Genomic DNA, 14,057 nt, shown 5'->3' with positions numbered 1-14,057 from the left:
GAGACACAGCTATAAAATATGCGTCATGCCTATAATGGTTATGGTTATAATGGGGAGTTCTTCCCATTATCTCTTATGGCTTTGATTCAGAGGTTTTGAAAACAAGAATCTCTGTTCCGTTACATTATCCAGTCAGAGCCTCTTAAGGCTCTCCTCCGAGAAACAGTTTTTCAGAGCCACATCGCAGGACATTGCAGGACATCGCAGGCATTGTCTTAATAAGACACGGACAAGACAAGACCTGTTCAGGGACTGGGCTGACAAGAACAGAATGGGAAATAATATCACCTGAGGGTTTATGAGCAGGCCCTGCTATGACCCATGCCTCATTTCTACTAATAATATTAGCAAAAATCTTTTGGAACACTCATTGGAGAGTAAGATCCATGCAGGGTAGCATAAGAGAGTACTGACATTCTCTTCAATCTTGACCCATTCTAGAACTCTGAACTCCTCAGTAGATCTAATACTTCATTCAAACTCTCTGGTATCCACAAGAGTAAGCCTCACGTATCTATGGCCAAGTCTCCCATAGCCCTATTTCTTGGAATTCCTAGTGATTTTTAAAGATTAAAGCCAGGACACCGTGCATAAAAAATCTTAGATGCATCAGGGGATGTTCTTTTTTCAATGAGGGTTTACTCTTTCTTTCTTCACCAAATGGATAGAGTAAGAGCTGATTATCCATGTCACACCTCATACCCATTTTAAAAAAAACAACAAAAACGTGTGTGGAGGTGAAAGCGTTAGTATATTTTAAGGATCCCCAGGTGATTCTATCATGTGGCCAAGTTAACGGACCACTGTTAAAACCTTGTATATTTGTCAGGAAATCCCCACTAGTCCTGTCCTTGTCACCTCAGCCCTCGAGACTGAACCCTAATCCATGTTGTCTCAACCCAGTTAGACCGTCAACAATCCCATTCAACTCTTCAAGACGTCCTGCTTTGTTTCTTTAACCATACCTGTCTCAAGCATCTTTAGAATTCAGCAGACGTTTGGAGGGAAAAGAAAAGGTCATATTCAGGTTCAACTTTCCACCGTTCCCTTTTCATCAGGATTGTGGCCTCTAAGTCTCTCCATATTGTGTTAGGCCCCAGGAGCTTGGCAGGGTTCTGCTGGTTTCTTTAACCCCAGCAGCTTCTCTTTGCCCAGACAAAATCCATGTTTTCATCCTCTAACCTATTCCCCAAATCAGTGTATGTCCCCAGAAAGAAAGCAGCAGAGTATATGACCATCTGTTCATGATCTGCTGTCCCCACCCTCACCGGACCTCAGCCTCTCTAGCTTCAACTCCCTGGTGCCTCTCGAATATGCCTACACATGGTTTTTATTTATCTATTTTTATTTATTTTTTTTAAAGATTCTATTTATTTATTTGACAGATAGATATCACAAGTAGGCAGAGAGACAGGCAGAGAGAGAGAGAGGAGGAAGCAAGCTCCCCACCGAGCAGCCTGACATGGGGATCGATCCCAGGACCCTGGAATCAGGACCTGAGCCAAAGGCAGAGGCTTTAATCCCCTGAGCCACCCAGGCGCCCTGTACACATAGTTTTTAAAATCTAATTTTCTGGTTGTTCTTATTGAGCGTCAGTCTTTTATAAACTACTCCATTATACCCAGAAGTAGAAGCCAGATTTCTTTTAAAATATTTTACTTCATCATGTTCATGTTTGGCTGTATCTTGTGTCCCATTCCATATTCAGATGCTAATTCATTTAAGTTACTTGTTAATCACCTATTATGTGTCAGTTACTAGGGACAGGGGAGTGAAGAAAATATACACAGCTCCTGCCTTTGTTCAACTAATACCCAAGTGTGAGAGAAATAAGCAAATAATATAATTCCAAGTGGTAACTAAATGTTGTAAAGAATCATAAAGCAGGGTAAGGGGGCAGGAAACAGGGAGGGAGCTCTTGTTTTAAAGGGTGGCCAGGAAAGGCCAACTGGTGCAGCAGAGACCTGAATAAAGCCAGGGCTGAAGCCACGTGGATCATCTTCAGTGAGTGTATTATGGGTATAGGAACAATAATTGCAAAGACCCTGAGGAGGGAACATTTCTGGAATGTTCAAGAAATAGTCAAGAGAGTAGCAGGGGTAGAATAAGGGGAAGGATGGTTGAAAATCATCTTGTGTTTCGTTCTTTCTCTATTCTTTCTCATGCCATGTCATATTCCTTTTTTAAGGATCCTAATGGGAAAGAGAGCACCATTGTCTTTAAGATTCAATTTTGTATGTACAGAAGGTCTTCACAGTCATTCCTTTGAGATCATGGCCTACTTTGACATCCTGGGGCCTGCCCCCTCTACAGGTGAGATATATTTGTTTTGTTTCACAGGAAGCCTTAAAATGGGTGCCTTTTCAGATTGTATTTAGGAGGGCTGACCACACTGGACACCATATTGATTGAGGCAGAGGGAACCAGACTGCTTAGAGTAGAACTGGAACTTGGAGTGTTTTTAGGAGACAGTTTTCTATAGCATGTGAACACCATGTATCTGTATGCCACCAGTTTTTAATTTAAGAGGTGTGATCAAGGATTGACTATTTGTCTGGTATAATGGAGTAGAGAAAGAGCGCAAGAATCCCTTTTTGAGCCTAAGTTGAATTTGCACCAGGATTCACTCACCATCAGGCAAACTCAGGAGGATAAATGAGTCTCCGCCAGGGGGAGAGATGGGTTAGAAACACAACTTTAGCCCAAACTCAACAAATCATTGTTGAAGAGAGAGGGGCTTAATACTTAGCACCAGTGGATGCATGCCCCTCCCTGTCTCTTGGAGGAAGATTTCAAAAAATTGTGAGTGAAAACTGGAAGAGCTGTTTTCTGGCTATCTGCTATGGTAGCCAGAGCTCAAGTCAGCTCAGCTTTGCAGCCTGAGTGGTAGAGTGTAGCTCTGGGGCTATTGTGGAGTGAGGAAGGCGTCCAGAGGGCCTGAGTAGTCAAGACACCCTCACTCTGCCTTGAGAAGAGGCAAGAACAGGCCTCTCTCCTTGATGCTCTCACTTTCCTGGTACTGGCAGAAATGGTTGTGCCTTTGGCAAGTACGACCACCCTGATGGCATTACTGTTTTCGGTAGGACCCTCAATACTTCTGGTAACAGCAGCCGTAGAAAACATTGGACCACGCAAAAGATCCAGAGAAGATAGTAATGACAAATAGCATGTGGTATGGAAAGGAAGAGTCTACAAACACATGTGAGCTAGTCAATGGGGGCGTCTTAGATAGGGGAGGAATCTGAGGGAACTCCTTCAGGAAATGGGAAATGAGAAGGACAGAGTCATAGAATGACATTGTTATGGCCATTGTGATGTTACATTTGTTACATTTATCCCTAAGAAGTTGTGGTATCTGGAATGAGATATGAAATATAAAATTTAGTCAGATGTATAAAAAGGGAGGGTAAAGTATCTCCATTAGGCAAGAAGATGAAGGTCCTGTTATGGGCCCCTCTGAATTCACCTATTGAAGCCCTATCCCCAGTGTGATGGTATTGCGATGAGAGGCCTTTAGGAGGTAATCAGATTTAGATGAGGTCATGGGACTAGGGACCCCTTGACGGGATTAGCGTCCTGAGAAGAAGAGAAGGAGACCTCAGAGCTTCCTCTCTGGGTCATGTGACAGCAAGAAGGCAGCCCACTGCATACCAGGAAGAGGTCTATCACCAGGAACCAAATCTACCAGCACCTTGACCTTAGACTTCTCAGCCTCCAGAAATGTGGAAAAATATATTTCTGTTGTTTAAGCCATCTGGTCTGTGGTATTTTTTTATAGTAGCCCAAGAAGAGGCCCAGATGACTAAGTGATTTATATAGATGTAAATACATTCTCCAGAGAACTTGGAAGTTGAATCTAGGCTTCTGCGTGAAGAATATGTATATTCTTGTATACATATGTATACATATATACGTATACGCGCACGCGTGTGTGTGTTGTGTGTATTCTCTTTGAGGCAATAGGTGGAAACAAATTGCCAAATTGCCATGAGCCAATACATGGTCAGTGATTCTTCTGCAGTTTATCAGGACATATTAAACATTTTCATTGTTATTTATCCCTTTGGACTATTATTTGTGCAATATCTACCATGTGCTCTTAAATACTTACAATGGATTAGATAGGAGATCAAAATTTTTGTTCTTTTGGAGCTTGCATTTTGTAGGCGAGAGATTCATGAGCCCAGTAACCCTGAAGTATCTGTTTTTCCTAAAGCTCTATGCTCTCTCCTATCTCTATGTCTTTGCACACTGTTTCCATTGATACATTTTTCTTTCTTTTTTTTTTTTTAAGTTTATTTAAATAATTGCGCTCCCCAGCATGGGGCTCTCGAACTCACGACCCTGAGATCAAGAGCCATAAGCTCTCTACCTGAGCCAGCCAGGCGCCCCTAATGGTATACCTTTCTAAACTGGTCCCATCCTACACTCTACCTTGTAGTTTCTGCTTATCTTTCAGGACTCAGCTCAGTGTCAGCTCAGCTTCCTTCTCTAATCTTTCCTAGACCTGCCTCTTTTGCTTTTCTCCTTTCTCCTTGTATCACTGCCGCAGCACGGTCCTCCTGTATTGTCACTGTGCACGGGTTTGACTTCCTACAGTGTTTTGAGCTCCGTGAGCATAAGTTTGTCTTTGTGCCTGGCACTGTTTTTGTTTTAATTTTTTTTTTTTTTAGATTTTATTTATTTATTTGACAGAGAGAGATCACAAGTAGGCAGAGAGGCAGGCAGAGAAAGAGAGGGAAGCAGGTTCCCTGCTGAACAGAAAGCCAGATGCCAGGCTCCATCCCAGGACCCTGAGACCATGACCTGAGCCGACAGCAGAGGCTTAACCCACTGCACCCAGGCGCCCCTCTGGCACTGTTTTATTCAATAACTGTTTATGGAATAAAGGGAATGAATACATATACATTGGTCCTACAATACATATACATACATATACATATACAATACATAATACATAATACATAATACATATACAATACATTGGTCCTACCCTCTCAGCCACACTCCAGAGGAACATGTTGACTTTCTTGATCTAGTTCTTTTACTTATCAATGCTGTTGGACAGTGTGCTGCTCATGTTAAAATTACATATATTGCATGCTTGCCACCTTCTAGAAGCTATTAGCACTGGGGTTGCAAACATGAATAAGACCCAATGAGGTTTATAGTCTGGAGGGGAAAACAGATACATACATAGGTCATTTTACTATAACATCACCTATAATAAGACAAAAATATGAGGAACTCTGAAATAAAACAGGCTGCTGGGAAAGGGAGTGTGGACTCTTGGGCTATCCTGCAGTTTTATTAAGTCCTCTTGGCTCTGATAATCTTGCTGATCCTGCAGATTTTTTTGAAATGCCGTGATGTATCCAGCACCCATTATATGCCATATATAATTCTCATTGCTTAAGTTAATCTGAATAAATGATCCCATTTGATTTGCACTAAAAGCCTAAAAGAAAGATACTATCTCCAGTTTCTATTTTAAAAAATTGAGCCTTAGAAAATGTAAGCAACTTACCCACAGTTATGTCACCAGTACGTACAGGGGCTGGGTTGTCAATCCAGAGCCTTCAGACTGTCTAGGACCTGTGTAGATTGATACAACCTCCAAGTTCTGTAATGGAGAGAACACCCTGGGCTTGAAGCCAAATCCCAGATCTATTTCATATTACCTATGAGACCTTAGGTAAGTCCAGTAAAACTCTCAAGCCTCATTTTTTTCATCTATAAAACAGAGATAGTTGCAAGAATTATAATATGAGATTTAATTTGAAATCATGTAGCAGAATACTTAGTACAATGAATAATTTTTTTAAAAAAGGTAATTCTATCCCTTTAAGTCTTACCATAGGCTCACCATGCTCTCGTATTTGTGCTAATTGTTTTCTTTCTCTTTGGTGCAGACTTCAAAAGCACAGTGGTTAGCTAACAGCAGCTCCTGGGTAATTGTCTTGAGGATTTGAGGCTATATCAGTAGCTCTCAGGTGAAAATGTCCCCCAGAGGAGCAGAAGCATGTTTTTACACTGGCTTCTAAGTCCCCTACGTTCTTGAGCACAGCTGTGTGAAGTGAATTGAAAAAGCCTGAAATTATTATGCAGCCCTGCTTCTCTCCACTGAGGTTGGGGAGTGGGTTTTATAGAACAACAAGAGTCCAGCAACTCCAACAAGTCCTAGGATTTCAAGGAATTTTAGTGGGCAGCTCTATGTTACTAATAATTGTCAGAGCAAGACTCCGATGATCGCCTCAAATCTTCATAGGAATCTTGTTGTTATTCCCTGCACATCTTACCTATGCGCTGAACAATTAATAGCATGGCCTGTGTGTCACAATGCAGCCCAGAGCCGAGAGATCTGACGAGACCTGATTGATAACATTTCTGCTCCAGATAGGATTCTCACACCAGCTCTACCAGCGTCCCTTGGGAATGTGCCAGCACTACAGAATGTTGGGCTCCATCCCAGACCTACTAAATGAGAAACTGCATTTCAAAAGATTCCCACATGATTCCTGTACTCATTAAAGTCTGAGAACACCTGAATTAGCCAGCAGTTAGGAAGCATTTGGGCTCAGATCCAACCTGCAATAGAGGGCAGTAAGGTGACAACAGATGGCTTAACTTCCCAGGCATGCTGACTTTGCGCAACCTACTTAACCTCTCGGATTCTACTTCCTCACTTACACGCTGGCGAGAATCATAGTTCCTGCATCTCTAGGATGTCAAAGAGTAAATGTGTTAATAATTATTAAGCACTTAGAATAGTATTTTTTTAAGATTTTATTTATTTATTTGTAAGAGAGATAGAGAGAGAGCACGCGCACACAAGTAGACAGAGAGACAGGCAGAGGCAGAGAGAGAAGCAGGCTCCCTGCTGAGCAAGGAGCCCGATGTGGAACTCGATCCCAGGACCCTGGGATCATGACCTGAGCCGAAGGGAGCAGCTTAACCCACTGAGCCACCCAGGTGCCCAGGATAGTCTTTGATTCAAAGCAAAGGAGCCAAGTATTCCTGCTTTACAAGTGGTGGCTATGATAGGATGATGATAAAATAAAGCTTAATAGGGGCGCCTGGGTGGCTCAGTGGGTTAAGCCGCTGCCTTCAGCTCAAGTCATGATCTCAGGGTCCTGGGATCGAGTCCCACATCGGGCTCTCTGCTCAGCAGGGAGCCTGCTTCCCTCTCTCCCTTTCTCTCTGCCTGCCTCTCTATCTACTCTGATCTCTCCCTGTCAAATAAATAAATAAAATCTTTAAAAAAAAATAAAGCTTAATAAACTCACCTAAGTCACACAGAGAAGAAACAAAAAATCATAAGCCTCAAAAAGAAGTTAGAGACCTCTAACTTGGGTTCCTGCCAGTGAGGAACTTTGAAGGAGAGTAAATGTTGATACAGTAGTAGTAGCTTTGAGTAGATAATCCCTGAGTCAGCCAGGACATCTTATCAGCTAGAGAAGGTCATCAAATACCTGACAGACCTATTGAACACCAAAATTTGAGTTAAATTATTGTTTCTTTTATCTTTATCATCATAAATCTTGAGTTTCTTCCCCAGTCTGATTGCTAAGAAAGGCAGAGAGTCTGCCGGTAGAACTGAAATGTCTTTTGGAAGTTGTTCTAACAATTGTGGCTTAGAAGGTTTGGAGCTAAAATATGTGTGTTATAATATGCCTTGGTAAGAATATTTGCCATATATAACTCTATTCGCTTACGTTTATCATAGGAATTTGATTTTACTCTCTAATCTGTTGATAATCAACCTACTTTAGAACTCTGATTTGACCCTCAACAACTGGACCAGTATGAAAAGGCTGTATAGATATGCTTGAAATTAGGACTCTAGATCAAGGCATATATGTTATTTTTTGTAAAGTGTATTTTATAAGTAAAATAAGTTCCTGGCTAGTTAACTTTAAAATATGTGTTGTAGATTCAAAATCTGCCACAATTAACAAGGGTGTCATTGTGGGACAATTTAGTTGGGTAGAAGGATAGCTATGTATAAGGGCGATCCAAAATAAAATCATATTAGAAATTCTAATTATGTTGAATTGGGAAAATTTAAATAGATTATGATCAAAGATACTAAACATTTATATTTCCTACAAGTAGAGTAAGCACAACCTGAATTGATGTTTTATGAGATTGTAGTAGTAAATCTATAGATGATTATTTCATCTTTCTTGCCATTTAATCTAGTTTTCCTCCCTCTTTAGTTTACAGTTAACTGAAGTGGGTTATTTGTTTTAAATTTGACCTAAACACATCTTTAAATCTTCTCTACCCTTATAAATAGAATAAATTCCCTCAAGAGTCCAGGTGGTAGAATCTCTTCTGCAAGTATGTGTACAAACAGGAACAATTTAGATACAAAACAAGGGGGTTTATATAGGTTATTGTTGAGAGAGCCTGATGACATTTAGCTTATATGTAGATGATATTTGATGTAAGGTAATGAAATCTGCTTCTGGCAATAAACTTCCTCTGAGAATAGACAGAAAATCTGCCTCATCAGAGTTGCTCATAGCAGAGTTTGCTCAATTTGAACTGCTCTGGGATCATGATGTTGAAGCTTTCTCTTTTAATGACTTGGGCAAACTGGAACAACTTTCCTAAGAAGAAAAAAACAGTTTTGTTTTAAATGACCAAGGTCTAATTAATCAGGGTAACATTGTTTTAGGGGAAACCAAGAAAGGAGAGGAGGGAGCACATACTCACAATGGTCTTTGTTCCTTGGTGTTAACAGATTTAAAACTTCACCTTTATCGCAGACTGTACCTCTGTGACGACAGTGACATGGCACAGCTGTGTGCCTTGGCCCTCTTGCCGTACCAAGTGGATTTTGTCAAGGCATCTGTGGCAAGGGTGAAGGAGCTCACTCGTTTAATGATACATTGGTTCAAGACATCATTTGCCAACTCCACAGAGGAAAATAAGTATGTACCGGCACATGGACACCATGGGAGCCTTCCTCTTTTCATATCCCTTTCCTTCACACTTTCAGGCCCCACCTCTTTCCTTGGTAGGCAGAGGAGAGGGAATATATGGAGAGAGTGAGAGAGAAGGAGAAAGGGCTGTCTAGAATATGGGACATCTGTATTACATTATTCTAAAACAACATAATGGTTTGGTAGGAACCAAAGAACAGAAACAAAAATATTCACTGGCATAACCAGGTGGACTGGGGCAAAGAAGGAAGGCACAGGAAAAAGAAAAGGGAAACTACTAGCACAATGTGAGTGGGATGTTTACTCTTTGAAGCCTCAATTGTTCCTTCCTCTTTAGCCAGTTTTATCAGGGGCAGAGTTGTCTTTCAGAGAAGGGGGTCCTCAAAAGCTGATGCATGCGTGTTCTTGTATCTTTCCTTGCCTTTGGTAGGAATGTGTTCTAACTCATGATGAAGGGATGTGAGGGAGATTCAGTGACTCATCTGAGTATTTTAAGATAAACTTTTCATAAAGTTGTAGAAATGAATTCTCCATTTGGCAGAAATAGCAGAGACAAGGTATTTACTGTAACATATTTATATATGGCACTTTCTAGAAGGACTATGTCTTCTTTGTCTTTGTATAAAGTTGCTAATATCTTGATTTGTTCATCTTAATCACTCACTCTACTCTTTGTGTATTTTTCTGTTTACCATTGAAAACATTAAGTCACTTTGCAAAAACATGTATTACTTCTATATAATTTCCTCCTGTTTCTAAACATCTTCAAACATCCTATATGTTTTTTCTCATTTGGATGGGTAAAAATTTATTATTAAAGATAGAAGGACAGAAGAACAAAGAAATAAAGCTTCTTGCCTAAGTAAGATTCTTGGTCAGATGACAAGCGCTGGTTTTGAAATCTAACACTTTTTTTTTTTTTTAATGGAGAGCATTTATAGGTCTAGAAGAAGAAACTTATCTATTGCTATAGCAGAACAATAATTCTAAGACTTAAAAAAGGTGGTATTGTGGGGAAATTGGACCACATATGTTATAATATGGTAATTGGTTTTCTATTTTGGGAAAGTAATCTGGTAAGGTTGTATTAAATATTTATTATGTGTTAAGGATTTTAAAATACTCAACCATTTGTCAAGGAAATTCTCTTATATAAAAAAAGTGACAATAAAACATAAAAAAATGTTTATTTATTACTTGGTTTCAAAAAAAAGGTTGAGGCCATTTATCAAAAATGTGTTATAAAAAAAGAGTACTAAAAATAAATGTTTAAAAAAAGAGTTTAGAAATACCTAGGGAACCAACCTTGGGGAAAATCAATCACATTTTAAAAAGGAATTCATATAACTATATTCAGAATTGTGCTTGCCATGATAAGGAAAGCTGGGAACAACAGAAATGCTCCTGAAGAACAAATAAACTTGCACACAACTGGAAGGAGTTAAATGAAACAGTGTTAAAGGGCCCAAATAGAACACAGGATAATAAGAACAAGTGTTAGAGGTACGTAACTGCCCACGAGAACATGCCGTAAAATGTCTTTCTCTCCCCTACATTTACTCTCATGGAATATGAAGAGCATCTCCTGCTTGAGTGGTTTTCAACCATGGTTTCCTTTTGGCGCATGGGAATATTAGCCGGTTCAAGTGGAGACGGATTTGGAGTCTGGTGTTTGTTGTTGTCAATCCCTAAGGGAGTACTGCAGGAACTGAATTATTGATCAGCTGAAATCTGGTTTGTTATTTCATGACCAGGATAAAAAATGTTGTTTACTTCTGGTTTTTCTTATTTTTACTGAAGTAAAAACAAATGACCAATAGTGATAGTATGAAAATATTTCCATTCTGCTTGGGGGAAAAAACTGCTTGATTTTGCAACATATCCTCAAAAGAGATTGTTATGGCTAATGAATGCCAAGGCAACAAAAACACATATTTGGGTATCAATCAACACAAAATCCTGAAACCACTTGTTTTATTTTCTCCCACGAGTTTGTTTTTAACCCTCAGCTTTAATTTCTATTTCATTTTTCCCTGGTGTAACATAAACTGCAACTTAAAAGATTAATGTAAAAAAAATTTCCTTCTTTACCCCAAATTCCCACCTCCCTAAGAATATTTAGGACATATTTCACCAAATTTGTTTTTTATGTATGCTTAGTTTTTTAAAAACAAAGGACAAATGGGTTTGCAGTTTATGTGTCACTTAAAAATTGTTTTTCATTTAATCTATATTATATCTTTTTATATCTGTACCTAGAGATCTCAGACATCTACCTTCTTTTAATGACTGCACAGCACAGATCACTGCTAAGACAAATAGAATGTAAGGTTCAAATACAAGCCACATGTGCAATATTAGATATTCTGGTAGCAATATATAGAAAGGTAAAAAGTAATAGATGAAATTAATTTTAGTAATATATTTAGTCCACTATATCAAAAATGTTACCATTTCAACATGCAATCAATATAAAACATTAATATTTTCCTTTTTAAAAAATATAAGTCTTCAAAATCCGAAGTGTGTTCAAGTCAGATGAGCCACATTCTCTACAGAAGGAATAGAGTGGAAAATGCTGATGAAAGGGATGCATATGTCAAATTTGTATAGAGTTGATTGTATTAATTTACAAAATAAACTGTATTAATTTACATTCTCACCGATAGAGTGTGTCTGTTTTCTCACAAACCCACCCACGTTGGATATTATCATTCTTTATATTTTGTCAATCTATTGGGTGGAAAATTATTGTTTGATAAACAGCGAGATTGAGGGACGCCTGGGTGGCTCAGTTGGTTAAGCCGCTGCCTTCGGCTCAGGTCATGATCCCAGGGTCCTGGGATCGAGTCCCACATCGGGCTCCTTGCTCAGCAGGGAGCCTGCTTCTCTCGCTGCCTCTGCCTGCCTCTCTGCCTACTTGTGTGTACTCTCTCTCTGACAAAAAATAAATAAAATCTTAAAAAAAAAATAAAAAAACAAAAACAAAAACAGTGAGATTGAAAATAGAATTTCTTCTTCTGTAAATTGCCTGTTGGGCTTAAATTTTTCTCATAACTGAATAAATCTGTCTTCATTTTCTGGGAAGTAAACAACCCAGGGAAGTAGACAACCCTTCCATCTGTGTGTCTAGGTTCCGGAGACTTCCCTCATCTTACACCGTGGAGCTCCTCACCATTCACATCTGGGAACTGGCGGGAAAGCCGCTGCGCTTCAGCCTGGTGCAGGGAATGAGGGCAGTCCTCAAGCTTCTGGTTCGATACGCAGAAATCGAGGTTGTTTGGCACAGACATTATCATCCCAAGTTCCCCATTTTTGTAAAGGTGAAACAGAAACACACAAGGTAACTATCTTTTTCTGTGCCCTTAGGAAAGAAGAAGCATATTTGTCAGCCACAAAGGAAGTCTGGAGCAAAGATAGCTTTATTGTGATTCACTGTAAATGAGAAGTCCTTAATTAGCACAGAGTCAATTCCCTTTGATTACTTCTCACAGAACTTTAATTCTCAAGTGTGAATTACGAGTAATTTGAGTGGAATGAATCAAATGTGGATACACATGGCAAATGGGGAGGAAATTGAAGACAGGAAAGCAGGGAGGAAACGCCTCCTGAAGTGAAGAGGAAAAAAGAGAAGGCGTCTGTGTTGGGGGGGTGCGGTGGGGAGGCAAAAGCAAGATGCTGCTTTTGCCTGATGGGTATTAGCCACCCATGGGCTTGCTTCCATCCTTCCAAGGGCCCTTTTCTTAACCATGTTCCTTCTTTAACTCTGACATCCCCTTTTCTCACTATGCAACAATCAAAACTGAGGTCAGACATGGATAGTTTTGTGTTTTGTTTTGTTTTGTTTTAGGCCATTCATTTTAGACCCTGCCAATCCTACTGTCAACGTTTGTGACACGTGCAATGCCTGGGATGAAGTTGCCCTTGTGGCGAGACATAGCCTACTGAAACCTCTTTTCAGCGGAGTGAGAGCTGAGCCCCCTTGGCTTTTCACAGACGACTGGTAAACTGGACAAGGAGCTACTATCTTTGGATTTCCATGAAGAAAATAAAAAGGACGCTGAACACATTCCCAGTTAGAGTGCTCTGGAGGAAAGGCTGTATGATTGTCTCACTCTAAGTCACGATGTTAGAGATCCAATCTTTAACAAACATATTGATGTGACTTATCATTTAAGATAAAAGAATCCATTTCAACCTTCAGGAGAATTGAACCATCCTCTCCCATTTTTTGGATTTATTTGCTTTGGTGGCCTTGTGAAAATTTTTTTTTTTTTAAATCAAAGTAGCCACAAGTGAATAAATAAATAAAATTCCCAGGTCCTTTGAGAGAAGATTAACTAAAAGGGTAAAAAATCACTTCCATTTTTTAGTTTTAGTTCATTATGTCTTCAGGTTGACTTTTTAACTCTCTTGGTGATCTGGCATTTCATTGGGTCACCTGTGTTTTCAAGATTTCCCTGCAAAAACCTGCTTGTACTATGTATAGCCTGTTCATTTCCAGACATAAACTAACAAATTGCTACATGGAAACATGGAACTATCTGGAAGAAATACCATGGACTGCCTCAGAATAAACTGTTTCCAAAATCATTTTATGTCACAGCTTATGAGTCAGAGTGGAGCCATTCTTGAGGTTGTAAGGTGCTCAGCCCTAAGTAGGGGAAAATAAAGTACCCAGGCTATGAACTGTCCAGTTTTGCCACAACCGTTTTCAATTGGTGGTGTAAATTGTTTTTTGTTTTTTCTTTTCTATTAAGCAGTGTTAGCAGCCACTGATAATGAAAGCCAGGGCCCACCAGACATAGACCGGAGGAAATGTCCTGACTCACTTGCATAGCAATGATTCATCAGCACGGAAGATGTATGAAGTATGACTGCAGATTAATGTGAGTGATTAGGCTTCTCCACATGACAGAACTCTTACATATAAATGAGCACTGGCCCCTTCAGGCGAGTCCTCAGAGAATTTGTATGCTTATTCCAGTGATGTGATTGGTCTGGAAACACTTTTAGACTTCCCCTCAGGGGAGAATGTTCTTTTGAACATCCTTAATGGTGACAAAATTTGTCTTTGAGGTTGGATTTGATTTTTGGAAATGGTAC

The 14,057-nt window shown here is 39.7% G+C and overlaps 1 protein-coding gene across 1 annotated transcript; it reads left to right on the top strand.

The window, feature by feature from the left end:
• Nucleotides 1–2,242: 2,242 nt before the first annotated feature.
• LOC308343433 (2'-5'-oligoadenylate synthase 1-like) lies at nucleotides 2,243–13,645 on the top strand. Its single transcript, XM_080804448.1, has 4 exons — nucleotides 2,243–2,313; nucleotides 8,750–8,939; nucleotides 12,085–12,294; nucleotides 12,802–13,645. The coding sequence occupies exons 1-4, from the start codon at nucleotides 2,274–2,276 to the stop codon at nucleotides 12,956–12,958; spliced, it is 597 nt and encodes a 198-aa protein (XP_080660574.1). The 5' UTR covers nucleotides 2,243–2,273; the 3' UTR covers nucleotides 12,959–13,645.
• Nucleotides 13,646–14,057: the final 412 nt, after the last annotated feature.

Source organism: Martes martes (assembly GCF_963455335.1).
Source record: "Martes martes genome assembly, chromosome: 5".
NCBI lineage: Eukaryota > Metazoa > Chordata > Mammalia > Carnivora > Mustelidae > Martes > Martes martes.
Note: the sequence above shows the minus strand (reverse complement) of the source record. Positions and strands in the feature narration are given on the sequence as shown.